General features: G+C 43.1%; 1 protein-coding gene across 8 annotated transcripts in view; it reads left to right on the top strand.

The window, feature by feature from the left end:
• fmnl3 (formin-like 3) overlaps positions 1–19,648 on the top strand; it is a 35,571-nt gene that overhangs the window by 13,790 nt on the left and 2,133 nt on the right. Inside the window, exons 2-25 of one of the 8 annotated variants that reach the window (XR_015717033.1) lie at positions 2,246–2,329; positions 2,453–2,533; positions 2,885–2,961; positions 5,886–5,969; positions 6,358–6,504; positions 7,335–7,443; positions 7,586–7,662; positions 8,092–8,185; positions 9,603–9,677; positions 9,940–10,050; positions 10,157–10,306; positions 10,891–10,992; positions 11,201–11,543; positions 11,916–12,014; positions 12,329–12,453; positions 13,005–13,207; positions 13,294–13,597; positions 13,685–13,765; positions 13,857–13,986; positions 14,124–14,284; positions 14,417–14,518; positions 16,606–16,698; positions 16,811–17,526; positions 17,574–18,195. Coding sequence is in view for 6 of the 8 variants with exons in the window: in XM_035905707.2 (XP_035761600.2) it covers positions 2,246–2,329; positions 2,453–2,533; positions 2,885–2,961; positions 5,886–5,969; positions 6,358–6,504; positions 7,335–7,443; positions 7,586–7,662; positions 8,092–8,185; positions 9,603–9,677; positions 9,940–10,050; positions 10,157–10,306; positions 10,891–10,992; positions 11,201–11,543; positions 11,916–12,014; positions 12,329–12,453; positions 13,005–13,207; positions 13,294–13,597; positions 13,685–13,765; positions 13,857–13,986; positions 14,124–14,284; positions 14,417–14,518; positions 16,606–16,698; positions 16,811–16,934; positions 18,083–18,174 (3,048 nt within the window). In the remaining 2 variants the exon portion in view is untranslated. Of the gene's footprint in view, positions 1–2,245; positions 2,330–2,452; positions 2,534–2,884; positions 2,962–5,885; positions 5,970–6,357; positions 6,505–7,334; positions 7,444–7,585; positions 7,663–8,091; positions 8,186–9,602; positions 9,678–9,939; positions 10,051–10,156; positions 10,307–10,890; positions 10,993–11,200; positions 11,544–11,915; positions 12,015–12,328; positions 12,454–13,004; positions 13,208–13,293; positions 13,598–13,684; positions 13,766–13,856; positions 13,987–14,123; positions 14,285–14,416; positions 14,519–16,605; positions 16,699–16,810; positions 17,527–17,573; positions 18,942–19,648 lie in introns of those variants that run through there. The other 7 variants (XR_015717032.1, XM_006785648.3, XM_006785649.3 and 4 more) reach the window with 7 other exon arrangements.

Here is a 19,648-nt window from a genome sequence, read left to right as displayed (position 1 = left end):
ATGTTACTTCTTTTTTCTCTGCAGCGTGGGTATTTTGGGTTCGTCAAAATGAGCCATATGTGAAATCTTCACACTGCTTTCCACTCTGGTGATAGCCTGTTATAGCTCTGCCCTGCATTTTCTTAGTTCACCTTGTTTATAGCTATTCTCGGGCATCCACTGCCAGCTCAAAGTTGTTTCGCTTATTTTTGAATGTGTGCTGCGATCTGTGATCACAAAGCTGTGAACACGTATAGAAATTATTAGCTTTTTATGGACCTGGCAGGATGATTTGTTTGCCTCCATATTTGGCGCTTGCAAGGACAAAATGATTCATGACGCTGTGATGGAGTGAGCAATGATTCGGAAAAGTCATTTTAATATATTCTCATGTGATATTTCCACCACGTCTGGTGACTGAGTTGCTACCATAGAAACAAGTATGTGTTGTTTTCCACGCTGGAACATGCCAGCGTGAACATCACATCTGGCCTGGTGGGATGGGTTAAAAGCTGTTGCATTTTAGACAGCAGTCTGAGTCATAGCTGCAGGTTAAAAGTCAAGCTGACGGGCCATTTGTGGCTGAGCTTATGGGATACTGTTGACACTGTTGGAAATGAGGGTCTGAGTGCAAAAACAATCCCACATTTCTTCAAAGAGAATCAGTGAGGCAGTCGGTTTCAGTGACTAGTTTGCTCCTTGTTGTTGCACTTCCTCCTATCTAAGATTTCCATGTCAACCTCTGTTTAGAAGCATTTGTGTCATTGGAGGAAGTAATTAGTCAAACACTAGTGTCATTCAGCTTGCGTTATTTTTTTATAGCGGTCATGAGCAGAGATGGGCAGTAACGCGTAATCCGATTACTTTTGTCAAGTAACGAGTAAAGTAAGGGATTACTATTGCAAAAACAGTAATTAGATTACTGCGTTGCTGCGTTACTAAAACCGTGATTTTTTGCGAGAATGTCTCATGACAGTGACGTAAGCGAGTGCGACGTTCGTGACAACAGCTGTGTGCAGATCAACAGTGGATCATATATTGAGTGAGAGAGTATGAGCGTGCGGCGTTTAAAGCGTGGAAGTACTGACCTTACTTTAAGTTTGATTCCATAAAAAGTGACAAAAACATTAGTGTCCGTTGTGCGTGGGAAGAAAACTTCTTTTTACACTGAAAAAACCCCTAAACTTCCGAGCAAGCACCGAGTAGCTACGACGTAATGGGAAACTCACAGAGAAACTCGCGGATTCTTCCACTGACCGCTGCACACCTGCACCAGGGTAACCCTCCGCCTACCCCACTCCTGCTTTACAGGTGAAAATAGAGCAACAGGACCGCTAGTCTTTGACTTTATTTATTTTCTGCTGTGTTTTACTTGCATCTATTTGAAAGACTGAGTGTAAACACACAAAAATAATTATTTTATGTGCTGGAATGTGCAGAAAATAGGTTTAAATGTTAAACTAATTTCTTCCAGTCAGAGAATGTTGCAGATAATTAATCTTTGCTTGATGCATAAAGTTAAAAGATTAAAACTAATAAAACAAGTTTTAAAAAGAGACTTTTCCATTTGATTACATTTTGTATGATGATTATGTAGAAAAAGTAGAATTGGGCTGAAAGATCTATCACTTTATCACCTATTCAGGTTGTAAATCGTGTTTTTAAAAAGTAACTAAGTAACTAAGTAATTAATTACTTTTGAAAACAAGTAATCAGTAAAGTAACGGGATTACTTTTTGGGGGAAGTAATCAGTAATTAGTTACAGATTACTTTTTTCAAGTAACTTGACCAACACTGGTCACGAGGACATGAGATCCTAAATGTGTGCTTAGTTTCTAAATACAGATTACATAATATGGGGTTTAAATTGAGCCCAGAAAAATGGCTGCATCTGGTCGTCTCGTGTTGCATTCAAGTGTTGCTGGTTTAAATAACAAGTCTGATGACAGGTCTGGTAATAGGCCGGTACCCTGATAGCAGCATGTTGTGTTATGAAGAGATGTGCTGCCTGAACAATACTGAGACCAAAGAGTGAGAAGGAGATGCACGTCGTCTCCTTCAACAGGATGCCAAATGTCAACACAGGAAGTGAGGTCACGGTATAAGTCTTGAAAACTTTGTCATCAGTTTGCTGATGGCGCCAGAGACTCATAAAGACACAGACTTAGTCAAAGCCACTATTAATAGTCAACCTGAAAAAAAGGGGAAACAGTGTGGTATGAATGAAACGACTGCTTACATTATTTGTTTTTTTCTGTTTCCCAGAACTCTATGAACCTGCCTCCAGACAAAGCCCGGCTCCTCAGGCAGTATGACAATGAGAAGAAGTGGGACCTGATCTGCGACCAGGTGAATTTGTGAACTTTGTATCATTAATTAGTAAACCTGCTGTAAGAATACACACACCTGTCCACATTTTGGTGTGGCTGACTGCAGCAACTTACATCACGCCGCTCTTTTGTGTATCTTCAGGAGAGGTTTCAGGTGAAGAATCCTCCTCACACCTACATCCAGAAGCTTCGCGGGTACTTAGATCCTGGAGTAACACGAAAGGTGGGACCGTACAAAAATCATATAGTAGAACCCGGCTGATTGATGCGTGTCAAAGTCTACTTACAGGTTACACACAACGTCTGTGACAGCTCTGATGCACCTTCTCCTTATCTCTGCTGTTACCAGCTGAAAGTATCAGAAGTTCATTGTCAGGTTGCAGGGTGTTTGACTTCTCCGGTTCTCCTTTATTCATCCTCTATTTTACAGTTCAGCCTGAAGATGAGGCCAACACTAAATCTGCTGAGTAGGATTATTGTTGTTTTTAAGGAACTGAAAAGTTCTCATGAAAACTGCCTCGAAAGTGCAGCTTCAATGTAACCTGTAATAACCAGCATTCGTCGTGTCTTACAGAAGTTTCGCAGGCGTGTGCAGGAATCTACAAAAGTCCTGAGGGAACTGGAGATTTCACTGAGGACAAATCACATTGGGTAATCATGTCTCATCTTCTATTTTTCTGGTGCATTACGCAGGTCTATTCATCTAAAGCTCAAGGAAACCACATTATTGTTTTGCCCGGTAAAGAATATTCTATTGTGTGTCCCTGTTGCTGCTGCTGCTGCTGCTGCTGCAGGGACCCAGAGCTTTTTCTGGTGCCCAGATTCCCCCCTCCTATTGTTCCAACTGCCAAGCTCTGCAGCTCCACTTCATAGAGCTGGTGCTCATAATGCCCAGATGGTAGCCATTGTGTGGCCTTGTCCACTCCCCCATAGAAGGCAGCAGGAAGCTTTGTTGTATGCCAGAGGGACAGGAAGCCCGGCTGACCATTGCTGAACCCAGTGAAAAGCACAAGAATAAACACAAGGATACATGTATGTTTACAGAAGTCTCGCATAGTAAAGCAAACCACATTTTTGCATTGCAGAATCAAAAGCAGTGCATTTTCCTCCTCATCCATCACACACGTGGATGCTATTTTATCGATTCGTAGCCTTCAGTGTCGCAGACATGATCTTCTAGTCCGTAGTCATGGAGGTGCTGCAGTGACTTGCCACTTAATCCGTGAACCAAAGTGGAACAAGTCAAACACGCCTTCATTTTTTATGGACTTCATTGAGCCACGTGAATAACTCTTATACAGTTTGCCTTCATCAATAGAGGACTTTTTCTTCTTCAATGCAGTTTCCAGAAAGGCTCACAGGCAGAGGAAAAGCAGCTCTATTTTCAGAAGACTTTTGTGGGTGGGATTAAGTGTAACAGATGCCGGTTTATTGTGTGTCTGAATCCTCGGCCCTGTCTGGTGTGTTATTCCTGAGATTGCCAAGAAAATCTGAAATAGCAACTGGTTGGAGAGAAGTACAGGGAGGAAAGAGTGAGGGTTCACAGCAACGAGGGAGGGGGGGCAGGAAGCTGATGATCGAGCCCACCTCCTCGCCCCCCCTCCTCCCTCCTGGACCCGGTCTAGTTGCTTTGTTCGCTTTCCTCTGCTCCTCTGCTCACCTCTCTTCCTTTTCCCTCTTCCTCCTTCCCTCCGCTTTCAGGGTCCTGATTGGTTTCCTGCTTAACTTGCCATTGGCTGACCAGCAATCTGTCATCACAGCCATCATTTCAAGACTATTTTAAGAACCTTTTACCCCAATCCATCTCCCCCTGGAGTTCCCTCAAAAAATGGGGAGGAGGTAAAGGGGTCTGTGGGGGAGGCAGACTAAATACTGTTGAGTGTCAGGGGTTCTTCCTGAGCCCGGCTCTTTTAGCCATATGCCCTCCACATTCTTTCTCTAGTTGCAATGGGAATTCCTTTGTTTGGAGAAAACTGGAGTGAGGAAAACTGAAGCCTTGCTCTGCTTTACTTTCCATGGAATTTTTTCCACTTTCTTTTAGAGCTATTGAAGAGCCGTCGTCCCAAATAATTCTCATTTATTACAACTTTTGTCTCATTTTTTTGTAATTATGTTGCCTATAGTAGTTACCAAAGTATCATTACCTGGACATATGGTAGATCTGTATAACTACAAAGCACGATGTGTCGGAAACAAAAGTCAGAAAATTCAGCTGGATGTGAATGAAGCGGAATATGAAAGCTTAAATGCCTCTAAAAACTTCCAGGATTACTTAAATAACAACTATGAAAAGTTCAGCCAAAGTTGAACCATGAATAATTTGTTTAAACCTGCCTGCTAGTCCATCCATGATTTACAATTACATTTAAATACAATACAATTTTATTTATATAGCACATTTAAAAACCCGAAAAGTGCTTCACAGTAATATGGAGAGTCAACATAAGTCAATAACAGGGTATAAATCGGGCACAAGCACAGACAGGATAGAGGCACTAACAGACCAGGAGAGTTAGATAAATACAAAATATGCTAAGACGACAAAAACAGCAGTAAAATTTATAAAAAATAATAAATTTAATAAAATCTAATAAGAGATTTAAAAGTTTAAAAAAATGATTTAAAGGACTGGATAGAGTCCGAGGCTCGAATAGAAGCTGGGAGGCTTCAAAAGGTCGGGTGCAGCTGAAGCAAAGGGTCGCCTCTGGTCTTCAGTCTGAACTTAGGTCGGGCCAGGAGTAACTGACCTGATGATCTTAATGCACGACAAGGAGCGTACAAATTGAGGAGGTCAGTGAGGTAGCTGGGCGCAATATTATTCAGGATTTTAAAAGTGAGTAGCAAGATTTTAAACTCAATGTGATATTTGATTGGTAACCAGTGTAGATCAACAAGAGCCGGAGTAATAGGGTCAAATTTTCTAGTGACAGTAAGAAGGCGAGACGCAGCCTTCGAAGAGAGAAGGCTTTAAAGCTACAATAAAGAGATCCACTAAAGAATAAATAGCAATAAGAAAAAGAAAGACAATATAAAGAATCTTCCTTTCACTTATGTAATTTACTAATTTATTAAAACAGTTGCTTAAAAACTCATTGATATTCTTTGCGGTTGAGAGAAGTACTGGGGCTCTACATCTAGTTACATATTATCACACAGCCTTTCCTTATATACATCTGTACATTTGTTTTATGAGTTGCTGTTATGATTCCACGTCACACAGTACAGTGATAAATGTTCATTCTTCTGTCATGTGCTCTGCTAGCTGTCCTTATTTCACTTATTATTTGTTCTTTTTATAAATTAAAAAAGAAAAGCAAAACAAAGCAAACCCAAAAGGACAAATAACTGGTATTACAATTGATCAGCAGAAAAGCCAAAACTAGACCTGAGCTGTTATAAACCAGTTCTTTAAGTTCTTTAAGTACAAAAGGATTTATGAGAAGACTTCAGAATAAGAAGAATCCCAGTTTTCTTTATGTCTCTCTCTGTTAGTCGCTAACGGGCTGTCCTAAAGGATAAGGGTGTGTTCTGGATCTGGCGCCCCGCTAACCTCTCTCTGCTTTCATGCGTCACAGGTGGGTCAGGGAGTTCCTCAACGATGAAAACAGAGGTCTTGATGTCCTTGTTGAATACCTCTCCTTTGCTCAGTGTGCAGTCATGTAAGTACACACACACACACACACAAATCACACACACCTCTTGACCAAACCTTTCCTTAGGAACTGGGTTGGGCTGTGAATCCAGCTGCTGAGTTAACACATTGTGTCTTTTAGCGCCTGTGATATTAGTACGTTGCATTCATTGGATGTGTTTCCTGTGTCTTGTTGCATACTTGTGAATGCATTTCTGGACGGATGCTCCCTGGTTGAGTGCTGAGCTATACTTTGGGACAGAATCTGTGTGCTGAGCTTTATCGTGCAGCTTGATGACAGTTCTTGTGATAATGCCTGGCTCTCTACTAAGCTGCCTGCAAACCTAACGTCCCCCATGCCTCTCATCTACACCCCTGTGCCTCTGTGTTGGCCTCTCTGTTTGTCTATGGCCCAGGTTGGATTTTGAGGGGCTGGAAAATGGGGAGGATAGCTTCTTGGACAAGTCTAAATCTTGGAGCAGGTCCATAGAGGATCTGCACCATACGAACGCCCAACCCTTCTGCAACACTCTGGTGCGCTCTGCCCGCCAGTCTGTTCTTCGGTACGTATTGCTAAGCAAGCTTCCCCGCTATTAGCTTCCTCTGTTACTGCCTTGCTCTGCTAACCTTGAATGCTATATTTGCATGCAAGCCCATTGTCTCAGTACTGCTGTGTTAAAAAGTCTCAGACCTTTAGTGCTATCTGTCTCTCTTTGCTAACGGTTCTCCTTCATCTGCCCAGATGTGCATCTGCACTGTCCACAGATGAGATCCAGCTGTGAGCAGCAACATATGTTGGACAGTTGTGATTCTCGTCTTCACCACTGTAGAGACATGACTTAAAGACAGATAGGGTGTAAAGCCTGATCGGAAAAACAGATATTATGTAAGGGTGCACAAAAAAAGTCCACAAGAACAGAGTCTAGACTTATAAATATTATATAAATATATTGTCAGATAAATTACTGCCGAACTGTTATTGGTAGAAGGTATAAAAAGTTTTTCCGCCCACATTTGTAACAAAGTATGGAAAAAAACGTGTTCTTGATGTAAGGTTATCCCGATTATAAACCTTACCAGAACAGTTACCATGAAATGACTGTGCAATATAGTTACATAACAGCAGTCTGTGAACAGAATTCGGTCTGTTAACAGCAACAAGGAAACCAGGCATTTCCCATAATGCATCTGTAACCTCAAAAGCCATCTAAGTTTTTTTCTGTCAGACCTCATTCTCTGTAATTTTCTCTTTCTGTCTCTCGCTGCGACACACTTAAAACAAAAATCATAGAAAATAGTAGATACACTTCAGAGCTCCGTTTGACTAACAGAATAGAAGCCAGAACATGACTTTCATTGCTGAATTTGCTTTAATGTGCTGAATCTGTTGCAGCTACGGCTCAGTCGCGAATAGCAAAACCATCAAGAACTCCCGCCTCGTGAGCCAAAAGGATGATGTGCATGTGTGCATCATGTGCCTGAGAGCAATCATGAACTACCAGGTACCAGGAACCACCTACGACCCACGATCAGATATGTCTCATAAACTTGGAGCATCATATGTTTCCTGTGCAGTCAAGTGCTGAACCTTTATGCAGGTTTTCTGACCACATCCTCTCTGTCTCTCTGTCTCTCTCCATGCAGTACGGTTTCAATATGGTCATGTCTCATGCACATGCAGTCAATGAAATTGCTCTCAGCTTGAACAATAAGAACCCACGGTAAGAACTCAAGACCCCACCTCCATAAAAGCAGGGCCGGGCCAAACAAAAGGGGAAACCCTGCAGCCAATTCATACGATATGCTTCTCCGTGGGCCTCTGCTTCTCTCTGAAGGCGAGGATCAGAGGTGTACACATGGGTCGTTAAGGGAATGTTTTCTAAAGGGAGATTTGTGGTAAACCACTGAGACTGATTACTTCATAATAAAGTCTATGAGGGTAAACACGTAAAAACCATGGAAACACCCACCAAAGCTTCAGACATTAATGCAGATTATGACTTTTGAGCCCTGTATGTTAATATCTACACCAATTTTGAGGATGCTTGAATTTTGTGATAGAACATATAAAACTGTACTTTTTAAAAAAATTTATTTTTTCCAATAATAAGTGAGAGAGTCGTATTGATGAAAGTTTGGTGCATTTTCAGGACAAAAGCTTTGGTCCTTGAGCTGCTGGCTGCTGTTTGTCTCGTCCGAGGAGGTCATGAGATCATCCTTTCAGCATTTGACAACTTCAAAGAGGTGCCTACTGCAACTTTTTAATGAATTTTTAACAAGCTCTCAAGTTGTTATGTTCAGGATTAAGTTGTAACATATCGCTGTCTGAATATACTAATCCAAATTTAAGTAACATCAATATAATTGCCCTAATTTCCCACATCACTGGCGTGCATAAAGCCATAAAGGTCAAGTGTAGCGGGCTGAAAACTGAGAAGCTCTGAGAGATTTTATCTATCTGAGGTTGCAAGCAAAGCTCTATGGTGGCGTGTCTGAGATTATTGGACTCATTAATACATCAGATGTTAAGTAACCTCGAACAATAATCAGAGGATCACTTCCCCAGTGGGAGCCAGTGATCCAGCCTGTACAGTCGCCTAAACTCCGGAACCAGACAAAACGCCTCACAGTCGAAAGCCTCAGCGAGATGCAAGAGCTAATCAACTCTCTAGTGGAAAACAACATAGTACTGCTGTTTTTCCACAATGATGCATTAACACAAAGTGACAGGAGTCTGAGATCTCACAGGGAGAAGGTCACGTTTGCTATTCATTCTGTGTTTTTATTCATTTCATTTATTCAACCTTTATTTAACCAGGAATTCTCTTGAGATTAACATCTCTTTGTCAAGGTGGACCTGGCCAAGAAGGCACACCGTTACAATGTTACAAGAAGTTAAAAATCATATGTAACATCATAACACTTAAAGTTAGAGTCAAAATAATACAAGGCACACCATATCGATAGCTCTGAACTCTCCCAAGGAAACAAAAGCATTCAGCTGTAATGTGCTCTGACTGTTATTCTATCACCGAGGTGCTAAATAAGAGAATGCTGTTCTATAAAGCTCAGAGAAAATCCCGAGTAACCAGCTGGAGGACCGCAAATCATAGCAGCTGTACTGGTCGTCAAATTTTAGATCCACAGCTGCAGTGTTTGTGTGCAATGAAAAGGATTTTTATTTCATCAACTTAAGAAACAACGTAAGTCAAACACTGAGATTATGTTGTTTGCAAGTAGAAAAACAGAATAAAAGAAATAGTTCGTTTATCCTGATTATGCTTTTGTTGATAGAGTTGTAGCACGTCAGTGAAACCAGCAGTTTATCAGATATTTGTTATGTCCACAGCACAACATTATGAAGCCAAAGGCTTCATTGATTTTTGCTGCATACTTCATGAACACCTCAGCATTGTGGTTTGCTCCAAAGGCATGATTTTTTTTCTTAATTAATAAATAAATAATTTGTAAAGTGCCACGGACAAAAAACATGTAGTATGGTTAATTTAAGGTGATAAATATAGGTAATATTTCCCTAAGGTACATCCAATTAAAACTTCCTTTCTCGGGTCTCTTGTTTGTCTACATTGGACAAAGTTTTTGTTCTACTTTTTAAACCAGAGAAAAAAATCTTTGTTTTGCTTCACCTGGTGTGTTTCAGGTTTGCAAAGAGAAGCATCGCTTCGAGAGACTGATGGATTACTTCCGCAGTGAAGAGGGAAACATTGACTTCATGGTGAGACAAGCGTTTAGTTACATACAGATGTGTCTTTTTTGTGTGAGAGTACATCCATCAATACAAATAAAAATGTCTGGCTCAAATGCCAAAGGTATTTTTTATTATTGTCTGCATAAAGGAAAACACACTTTTATACAAGGTGCAAATGCAAAATCCAGTGGACTATATGTCAGTTTTAAGATAAAATATCCTGACACAGATCATACGTATCAAGTATATAAAGAATATTAATGAGCTGGTGTTTGCATTTGTTCTCCAGGTTGCTTGCATGCAGTTCATCAACATTGTGGTCCACTCAGTTGAAGACATGAACTTCAGAGTGCATCTGCAGTACGAATTCACCAAACTGGGACTAGATGACTTCCTGGAGGTAAAGAAATAATGTCGTGCTTAAACTGGGCCGATCGCTCTCACCGTCTACGTGGAGACTATTCGCGGAGCGTCACTAATGTTGAATTTATTCTCTCTCGTGCCAGAAATCTAAACACACGGAGAGTGACAAGCTGTCGGTTCAGATCCAGGCTTACCTTGACAACGTATTTGATGTGGGTGGCCTGCTAGAAGATGCCGAAACCAAGAATGCAGCGCTGGAGAAGGTGGAGGAACTGGAGGAGCACCTGTCCCACGTAAGTGCACCACCCAGTCTGGACCACCAACACTGCTCTCTACACACATTTATGAGATTGTTGTGGTTCACCAGCTATGTACTTAAGTCGGCTGTTTCTACATGGCAATTAGAAATCTACTCGGTGTTTGCACTTCACAAGTGGTTCAGGATAATAATTGGGTGGGGAATGCTGGAAAACGGAGTGCATGAAACAATCTTATTATTGTTCTCGTGTTGGCTCGGTCTTGCTGGGCTATTGCCTTTGTATCCCACGCTGCTTTGCAAAGACCTTCTTCACATGGAAAGGTCGTGGGCAGCCCCTGACATCATTCTTGGAATTTGAAAACAAACTCTGCTCTCAGAGGTCAGAAATGATGGGGGAGGAAGAGGGTGAAGATTCTCTCTGAATTCCTTAGCAAAGATATGTAATGTAAAATCAAAACTGAGAGCTGGGTCATGTTATTGCTGCATCATCGCTGTATCTTATTTCTTAGTGATGATGCAGTGTTTGGGGAGGAGAGATGGGGAGCTGGGAAAGATGCCCACTGTGTGGATCAATTCTTTCCTTCGCTCATCTCAGTGTTGCTCCATCTTCTCTTCTAGGTGACCGAGAAGCTTCTGGAGGTTGAGAATGAAACAATGATGAAAGTAGCCGATCTGGAGAAGCTGCTCATTCAGAAAGATAAGGAGCTGCACGTAATACGGGTAAGCCACAGTCCTACTGACGTGATATTTCTTGCTCTCCTCGCATCGTAAAGGCTTCAGATTCCGCGCGTGTTAGCAGAGATCAGCTTCATATGCTTGTGGCTAAATTGCTGTATTAGCAAATTAGGTCACAAAGAGACAGGATGTTTGTTTAGCTTGTGGAGTCACTGTGCATTATGCTCTTTATCGCCCCCTGGTGACTGCTCAGGAGACATACGAGTCAACCAGCACTCAGGTTAACACCCTGAGGAGGATGATCAAGGAGAAGGATGCTGCGTTTCAGAGGCACTTCAACATCGAGAAGCGTCTGCTGGAGCTCGAACAGCAGGGCACCATCCGCTTGCACAAGAAACCCGATGGAGACATCGCCATCGAGCCGCTGGGCGTCGGCAGTGCCGGGATACCCTTGGGAAACATCGGAAAGCTGTCTTTGGGTTCGACGGCTGGGTTGACAGAACTGGGAGGACCCGACACAAGTTTACCACCAGCCAGCGAAGCACCTCCGCCTCCACCGCCTCCTCCCCCTCCCCCTCCCCTGCCATCTGCTTCAGGTGATGACAACACTGTGACTCGCAGTCTGGTGATTCATGTATGTGAAAGTTTCTCATCTGTGGACCCTCAGAGCAGATCTATTTTCAGTTCCTTATATTTGTTCATTCGTGCCAAACCGAGTGATGGGTCACAGCAGCGTTCTTCTAAGCCAGACAGGAAAGGGAAACACAAGGCTGGTTTCCTTTGTCTCCGGAAAGGCCGTGCTGACTGTCGGAGCACTTTCCAGCCTTTTATCCAAACTAGACTTTATCAGGTTTCACTAACTTTAAAAATCTGTTTTCAGCGATTGTCAGGCCGAGGTGGCAGCCTCACGTAGAACACGAAGCTGCTACTAAACATGCAATAAAAATACTCTTCTGCATTAATTACAGGACACACTGTGCCAGTCCCACCACCACCACCACCTCCTCCCCTTGCTCCTCCTCTGCCAGAAGCTTCCCCCTCTGTCATCTTGAGCGTAGGTCTGTCAGGTGAGCGTGCACACAAAATTAAACTTGCCTTCGATTTTGATGTTCAAGGTTGACTAGATCAGAGGATTGTGGGTGGCAGGAGGTAGAGTGGATTGTCGGTAGGTTGATCCCCGGCTCCTCTGTGTGCTGAAGTGTCCAGAACTCTAAGATGCATCCGTCGGAGTATAAGTGTGTGAACGATGGGCGAAAATCACTTAGCCATAGAAAAAGATGGTTGTATGAATGTGCGTGAGTGGCTGAATAAAGCTTTGCGTTGAAAAGTGGTTTATAAGTACCGTTCAGTCTGTATTCAGCTAACACTTTCTTCACCACAGCCATCAGGATCAAGAAGCCTATAAAGACCAAGTTCCGCTTGCCTGTGTTTAACTGGACGGCCTTGAAGCCCAATCAGATCAACGGCACAGTCTTCAACGAGATCGATGATGAACGTGTGCTAGAGGTAAATCAAGAAGATAAAACCTCTTTCGTGTTACGATGTAGGTCTTGGTTAATATGTGTCAAATTTGAATTTATGGTAAATTTGTATTAATCTCAGGAAAACTTTTCCATAGTCAAAAGCTCAGGTTTCTCTAGTCCAGTGATTCTTAACCTGGGTTCGATCGAACCCTAGGGGTTCGGTGAGTCGGTCTCAGGGGTTTGGGCAGAGCCTCCGCCGTGACATGCACGGCTCATATTGTGCACCAGTAAAAAACATATCTACGTCTTGAATTTGAAAAAAATCCTATTTTATTTTTCACTAAAGAGGGGTTCAATGAATTCGCATATGAAACTGGTGGGGTTCGGTACCTCCAACAAGGTTAAGAACCACTGCTCTAGTCTCTTCCAGTTGAGTTCAAACCTTAATAAGGGGAAAAGTAAAGCAAAACTAAACTTAAATGATAAGAGGATTGTGTCGCGAAATAACCAGCTTCATACCAACACCATAACACTCATGTGTTCAGGACTTTTAACATAAGAGCAAGTAAAAGTTGAGTTGTTATTCACATGCAGGAGCTGGATCTGGAGAGGTTTGAGGAGCTATTTAAGACGAGAGCCCAGGGTCCAGTTGTGGATCTTTCCTGCCCAAAGAGCAAAGTAGCCAATAAGGTGGCAAACAAAGTCACACTTCTGGACGCCAATCGCTCCAAGAACTTAGCCATCACACTGCGAAAGGCTAACAAGTCAACAGAAGAGATCTGCAGAGCGATAGAGAAGTATGCACCTGTCTTTCACGTAAACTTTACATACTTACAGAATTTTCTGTGGAACAAGTTACAGGTAACGCGTTATCTTCACTCAGGTTTGACCTCAAAGCCTTACCTGTCGACTTTGTGGAGTGCCTGATGCGTTTCCTGCCCACCGACGCAGAAGTAAAGGTGCTGCGTCAGTACGAGCGCGAGCGGCGTCCGCTGGATCAGTTAGCAGAGGAGGATCGCTTCATGTTGTTGTTCAGCAAGATCGAGAGGCTGACGCAGAGAATGAACATTATCACCTTCGTCGGAAACTTTGCCGACAACGTGAGCATGCTCACGCCGCAGCTCAACGCCATCATCGCTGCTTCTGGCTCAATCAAGTCGGCACCAAAGCTCAAGAGGATGCTTGAAGTGAGACGTGTTTGTTGACTTTCACAGCAGCAGCGTTTGTATTTTTTTAATGCTTATATTCACTCGGTGCTTTTGGTTCACTCGTAGATCATCTTAGCCCTGGGAAACTACATGAACAGCAGCAAACGAGGCTGCGTTTATGGGTTCAAATTACAAAGCCTTGATCTGGTGAGTAATCAGTAGTGAACTCCAGTCAGCACAAAAGTGTGCTGCAGAGTTATTATCAAATTGCTTTTCCTAACAATGTTTTTTTACGCAGCTTCTGGACACTAAGTCTACAGACAGAAAGATGACATTGCTCCACTACATAGCTCTTATTGTGAAAGAGAAGTACCCTGAACTGGCCAACTTCTACAATGAACTGCACTTTGTGGACAAAGCTGCAGCAGGTGAGCGTGCACCGAATATTAAACTCTGTCAGCAACCGCGTGGAGACGCAGCATTTTCACAGAAAGGTCAGGTGTTAACATCTGGATAAAACGCTACGTAATATGCTTAAAATGTGCTCTGATGTCTGCGTGCAAAGTGTCTCTGGAAAACGTCCTGCTGGATGTTCGAGAGCTGGGGAAAGGCATGGACCTCATCCGGAGAGAGTGCAGTCTCCACGACCACTCGGTCCTGAAAGGTTTCGTCCAGGCTAGCGACTCACAGCTGGACAAGCTACAGAAGGACGCCAAGATGGCAGAGGTATCCGACAACGTCTTCACCTCCGAAACCTCAAATTATCCACTGGAACAAATGAAAATGAAACCTTTCTGACGTCTGATGCGCAGCCGCTAACTCGACAGTGTTTACAAACATTCTCTTTCCCAATTCCAGGAAGCCTTCAACAGTGTGGTGAGCTACTTTGGAGAAAGTGCCAAGACGGCTCCACCCTCCGTGTTCTTCCCTGTGTTCGTGCGCTTCATCAAGGCGTACAAGGTGAGGACGCCGAGCAGAAGCTACATCTCTGTAGCTTTCCTCACTTCCTCAGCTGCTCATTTGGGAAGTTCCCTGGTTTGCTGAGAGCAGAGCGGGCCAGAGCTTTGGCTGCTTTTGTGGCACAGGACGTGGCGTATACTCCCAGGCCAAATAACAGGAAAGGCCAGCTGGGTCTGACTTTAGAAGCTGCAGCTGTGGTGTTTAGACTCGTCCCCCCCCCTTTACCTCCGGACTGCCCCGCCCTGCCCCAACACACAGCACGCTTCCTGAGATTGTTCTCCATCTAGATTTATGGGATCTGTTCAAGGAAATGTGCAACACAAGGATTTCATGCGTCTGTTTGAGTGTGCACATGTGCTCTAAAGGAACTGTTTGACAAACACTTGTTGCCTCGAGTAATAGAGTATCGTTTTCTACAGTTTTTACGGCCTCTTATTGTCAGACGTAGAAGCTTTAATTTAACTTAAGTGAGAGCCAAAATAAACAGAACAGCCAGGAGTTGCCGTAAAGCCACAATACTAAACAAGCTAACGAGAAAGAGAAGGTTACAATTTCAAGCCCAAACTTCAAATTAACACGAGAAAAACTGGAAGAAAACGAGCTGAAAATGTTCTGTGTCCCGTGGAGCTGACTGTCAGTCAGTTAAAGCTGTTAAAGAAGAAAGAGCGTCTTTAAATAATTTGTTGCTAACTGTGAAACTGCTTTTTCTTAGTGGCCTTGGAACAACTTATCACTGAGATTCTTTGTGTTCTTGGAGAGAGTTGAAGCCACTATTGTTTCTGTCATCCACAGCAGATCAGCTCAGATTATCTGGTTTAAAAAAACAAAACGAAACACGTTGTCAGATTTTGTTCATTTTGATTCAAGTCAGGGTAGCTGTTGCCTTGTTTTTAATATTTCTGCCCAGCTTGGCTGATTTATAATTATCTAAAGTGTCATATTCACCATACTTATTGACAGTGTTGGGAAGGTTACTTTTAAAATGTATTCCATTACAGAATACAGAATACATACTCAATGAGAGTAACGTATTCTGAATACTTTGGATTACTTAATATATTATCATGCTGTTTACAACTACATGAATGTACTATTGCTGTGATTTATTACTGTTACTGAAGGTCCGCGGCTCCGAACCGTAGTAAAGGGACCTCTGGCTAATACAGCAGGTTCGTGTCGGCTCGTAGCCGAAAACTAGCTTTACTTTGTTGTCTGGGTCAACTTTGCTAGCAGAGACAGAGAGAGGCGTTGAAAGGCTGCTCCAACAGAACTTATTGTTTTTGGAGGAAAACACGAACACGGTGTACAGTCGAGTCTTAATAGCTTACTTACAGCTGGGCTCGTCAGGCTCTCTTCTTGGCTGCAGTGGTTATTATTATATTTACATGCTTCCAGCTCCCGTTTCTGCTCGATGACAGCTCGTACTTTTCCTTTTTCTCCCTCCCTCGCTCACAGACACATAACGTGTATGGCAGTCCATTCTCACTGCAGCACGGACTACACTGCCCATGATGCTACATTCTTTAGAGCTATACCTGTAGCATTCTGCCTATTAGCTTAGCACAACAACAACAAAAAGGCCTCTCTCACCCAGGAAACACACAGAGAGAGAGCGGCACCCTGTAACCATGGCAACCGTAACACTGCCCCCTGGAACAACAGAACGTAGCTGTCAAACAAAACCCAAACAGTCCTGACCCGCCACAATATGAAACAGGAAAGTACCGCCGTGTAATCCATTTATTTCAACAAAGTAACTGTATTCTAAATACCACCTTTTTAAACGGTAACTGTAACGGAATACAGTTACTCATATTTTGTATTTTAAATACGTAACGGCGGTACATGTATTCCGTTACTCCCCAACACTGCTTATTGATCCCTTTGTTTATCTTTCTCTGTATGTCAAACTGTTCATGCGTGTGCGTGGTCCTGGTCATGTTTAGTAAAGCGTGGCTTTCCTGTTTACGTCCAGCTTTTCAACTGTTTTTTCTTTGCTTCACACGGCCACACAAAAGCACGTTGTTGGATTTATTTCCACTGAAGTTTCTTGTCACACACGTGTCGTCTATTTCTCTTCTCAACAGGATGCAGTGGAAGAAAATGAACAGAGGAAAAAGCAAGAGGAAGCAATGAGAGAAAAGTTACTGGCTCAGGAGGCGAAGCAGCATGACCCTAAGGTGCAGCCCCGCTGGATGAACTCGATCACGTATTTACTCGGTGCTAAATAAAGCTTTTTCGTAGGCCAAGAATCACAGTGAAAACGAACAAATATCCTTTGCACTGCTTCAGGTTCAGGCCCAGAAGAAGAGGCACCAGCAGCAGGAGCTGATCGCAGAGCTGCGCAGGCGGCAAGCCAAAGACCACCGGCCTGTGTACGAGGGCAAGGACGGCACTATTGAAGACATTATCACAGGTGGGCCGGACAGGATTGTTAAAAGAAGCCACGTGCGTGCCAGCAGCCCCGGTGTTCCCAGGCTGAGGATGACTGTGGTCATCGACTGCTCGGCTCCTTTGAAGTGCACCTTGTGCTACGTGCTTCAGACACCAGCACATCTGGAGCACAGCAAATAGCAAGCGTTGTTCCATGCTGTCGAGTCTGTTAGGGGAAATGCTGCTGCGTATCAAAGTGTGTGTTTTCAGAAAGGCCGGGTCTCAAGAAGTAAATTGAGGTCCTAATAATTAAGATCCACGACAGCCTCAAGCAGCTGTTCCTGGAGGGGTCATGTTTTTGGCTTTCTATACCTCCATACCTCTTTAATTTCTTCTAATCTGGCACAAAAAAGTCACTTGTACTATGATTTCAAAGACCTCATAACAAAATTTTTGCTCAAAACTAAAGTCTAACTATGACAAAATTGGGGGAAAATGATAAAATGATGACACGTTGTATCCAAAAGATCAAAAGGTTAACTTAGCTGTGATAGAGCAACATTATAATGTTGGGCAAACATACTTTTCTGCCACTGTTTGAATGTCGTAAGACAGAAGTGGAGATTGGGAGGTAGGTAGACTGTTTGAATGTCGTAAGACAGAAGTGGAGATTGGGAGGTAGGTAGGTGCCTGTCTTCACCGCTCGTACTATACCAGTCTGGACAGACATGGATATAAACTGCACACGAGCAGAACAGCAGAATATTCTGTTTGCAAAGAGCGGAAAGTGATTGGGCAGTGTGGAATTTCCTACATTTAATTTTTGGAGATGCCAAAGTTAAATCATCTTACAACACACCTACGTATTTTAAGCCTTTATTGGGAGAACAACCTGCATCTACAGCCTCAGCGTAGCACATAAACTAACTGATGTTTTTGTGATGATCATTAATAACTGTCTAAAGTGTAAATAATATGAATGTTGCTTCATTATAATTACTTTAGTGTTAATAACAGGAATAATTGTGTCACTACTATCAGAGCTCTAACTGTGTTTTATCCAGCGGACGGCTTTCAGGACACGTCCTTAACCTTATTAAGAGCGCTAGGCTTTCACGAGGTTTGCCCCTCCCCCTTAGGGCAGTGTTTCAGGTGTGACATGTTTTCTCTTCCTCCGCCTCCTCCCCCCAGTACTGAAGAGCGTGCCCTTCACGGCCCGCACTGCTAAACGCGGCTCACGTTTCTTCTGTGAAGCCAACCTCTGTGACGACGCCAACTGCTAGCCCTTCCCCTTTAATGCCAAGGTTGACCAGGTTTCTCTCATACGCATTTTGAACCCCCCACCCTCCCCCGCAACCCACTACCACTACCTCCATGTGCATGCAGCATGATTTCTGTCACCCCACCCTCAACTATGACTACTGATGACTAACTCGGGCCGTCACTGGTTGTTTGTGTCGAGAAGACTCCTATCAGGTGTCTGGTGATAGGAGTCAGCCAAACCTCTTTGCCTGGAGCTGAGAAAGTTGCATTGAGTGTCAATATGTTTTTGTGTGTAAAATATGTTGACACGCTTGCAGTACAGTCCTGACTGTGATCACGTGCAGGACATCATGCATGACACAGTAGGCTTTTGCGTTATTTTGCCATATTTCTTTCAAATTATCCGATACCAGCGGACTGAATCTAAAGAGGTTTGGCTAGCACTGTTTTATTTTATCAGCACTGCCTTGGTCCATGAGACTAACTTGTTTGGTGTTGGTTTTTCCGGCTAACATGTGACTTCTTCTTTCCTCAACCACCACTGTTTATTCTGCCCCCCTCCAGCTGAAAAGAAGATTAATGACAGTATTTCCCACTCCTAGGAGAGGGTAAGAAAGGTAGCCTGGCTGAAAGCCGGCCTGCTTGGCCCTCCAGCTCCTGTGTGCTGCTACAGTGATGTCAGCTGCTTCAGCTAGTGCTTCAGTTGCAAGCAAAGAAACACACACACACGTTTTAAAACGCACGATCTGATATCCTCGTGTTGGTGTTGTTCACAGATCATCATACTAAAGGTTGTTCCAGGATCAACATTGCAAGTGACCAATCAGAATGTTGTGATGTCATACTTTTGCGACTTCGGGAAAAAACGGCGTAAAACAAAAAACTGTACTTAAGCTGCGAGAAACCGCCTTTGTCCGCCGATCAACGGACCCTAACCCTGACCCTTTAATAAACGCTAAGCAGAATTGATATTGTCCTTGCAACATTGGAATTTCATAAATGCATGAATGGGTTGGTGCGCAAAAGAATAACGTCACAATAATGTGATTGGTCACTTGCAATGTTGAACCTGGAACAACATTTTCATGATGATCTGGGAACAACACCAACACGACGATATCAGATCATCCTTTTAAAACACAATAAAATTTGCTAGCAAACAACACGAAGTTGAACTTGTAAGAAGAAGTCAGCATAGTATTAAAAAGAAACAACTTACCTGCTTTTAAAACAGCCATTAAAATATGAACTCAGGTGTCTACAAAGTCCACCTCAGAAGCAACACCAGCGGCATTTTTCTTTTAGTATTAATGTCAAATGTTTTCCTTAGAAATGAGTACCATCCTCACCCCTTCCTGTTACGTGTTGCATGTCGTCCATTGTTTATTTACCTCTCACCTGTCGGCAGCGTCCGCCATGTTTGTCTGTGCTAAATGTCATCTGCAGTGTGCTCAACAGCTATTTGGTCAACAGGCTCTAGAAGAAAACAGAATC

This window comes from Neolamprologus brichardi, chromosome 20 (assembly GCF_056152115.1).
Source record: "Neolamprologus brichardi isolate AB-2024 chromosome 20, ASM5615211v1, whole genome shotgun sequence".
Taxonomy (NCBI): domain Eukaryota; kingdom Metazoa; phylum Chordata; class Actinopteri; order Cichliformes; family Cichlidae; genus Neolamprologus; species Neolamprologus brichardi.
The sequence above is the reverse complement of the archived record's forward strand: the minus strand, read 5'-3'. Positions and strand labels throughout refer to the sequence as shown.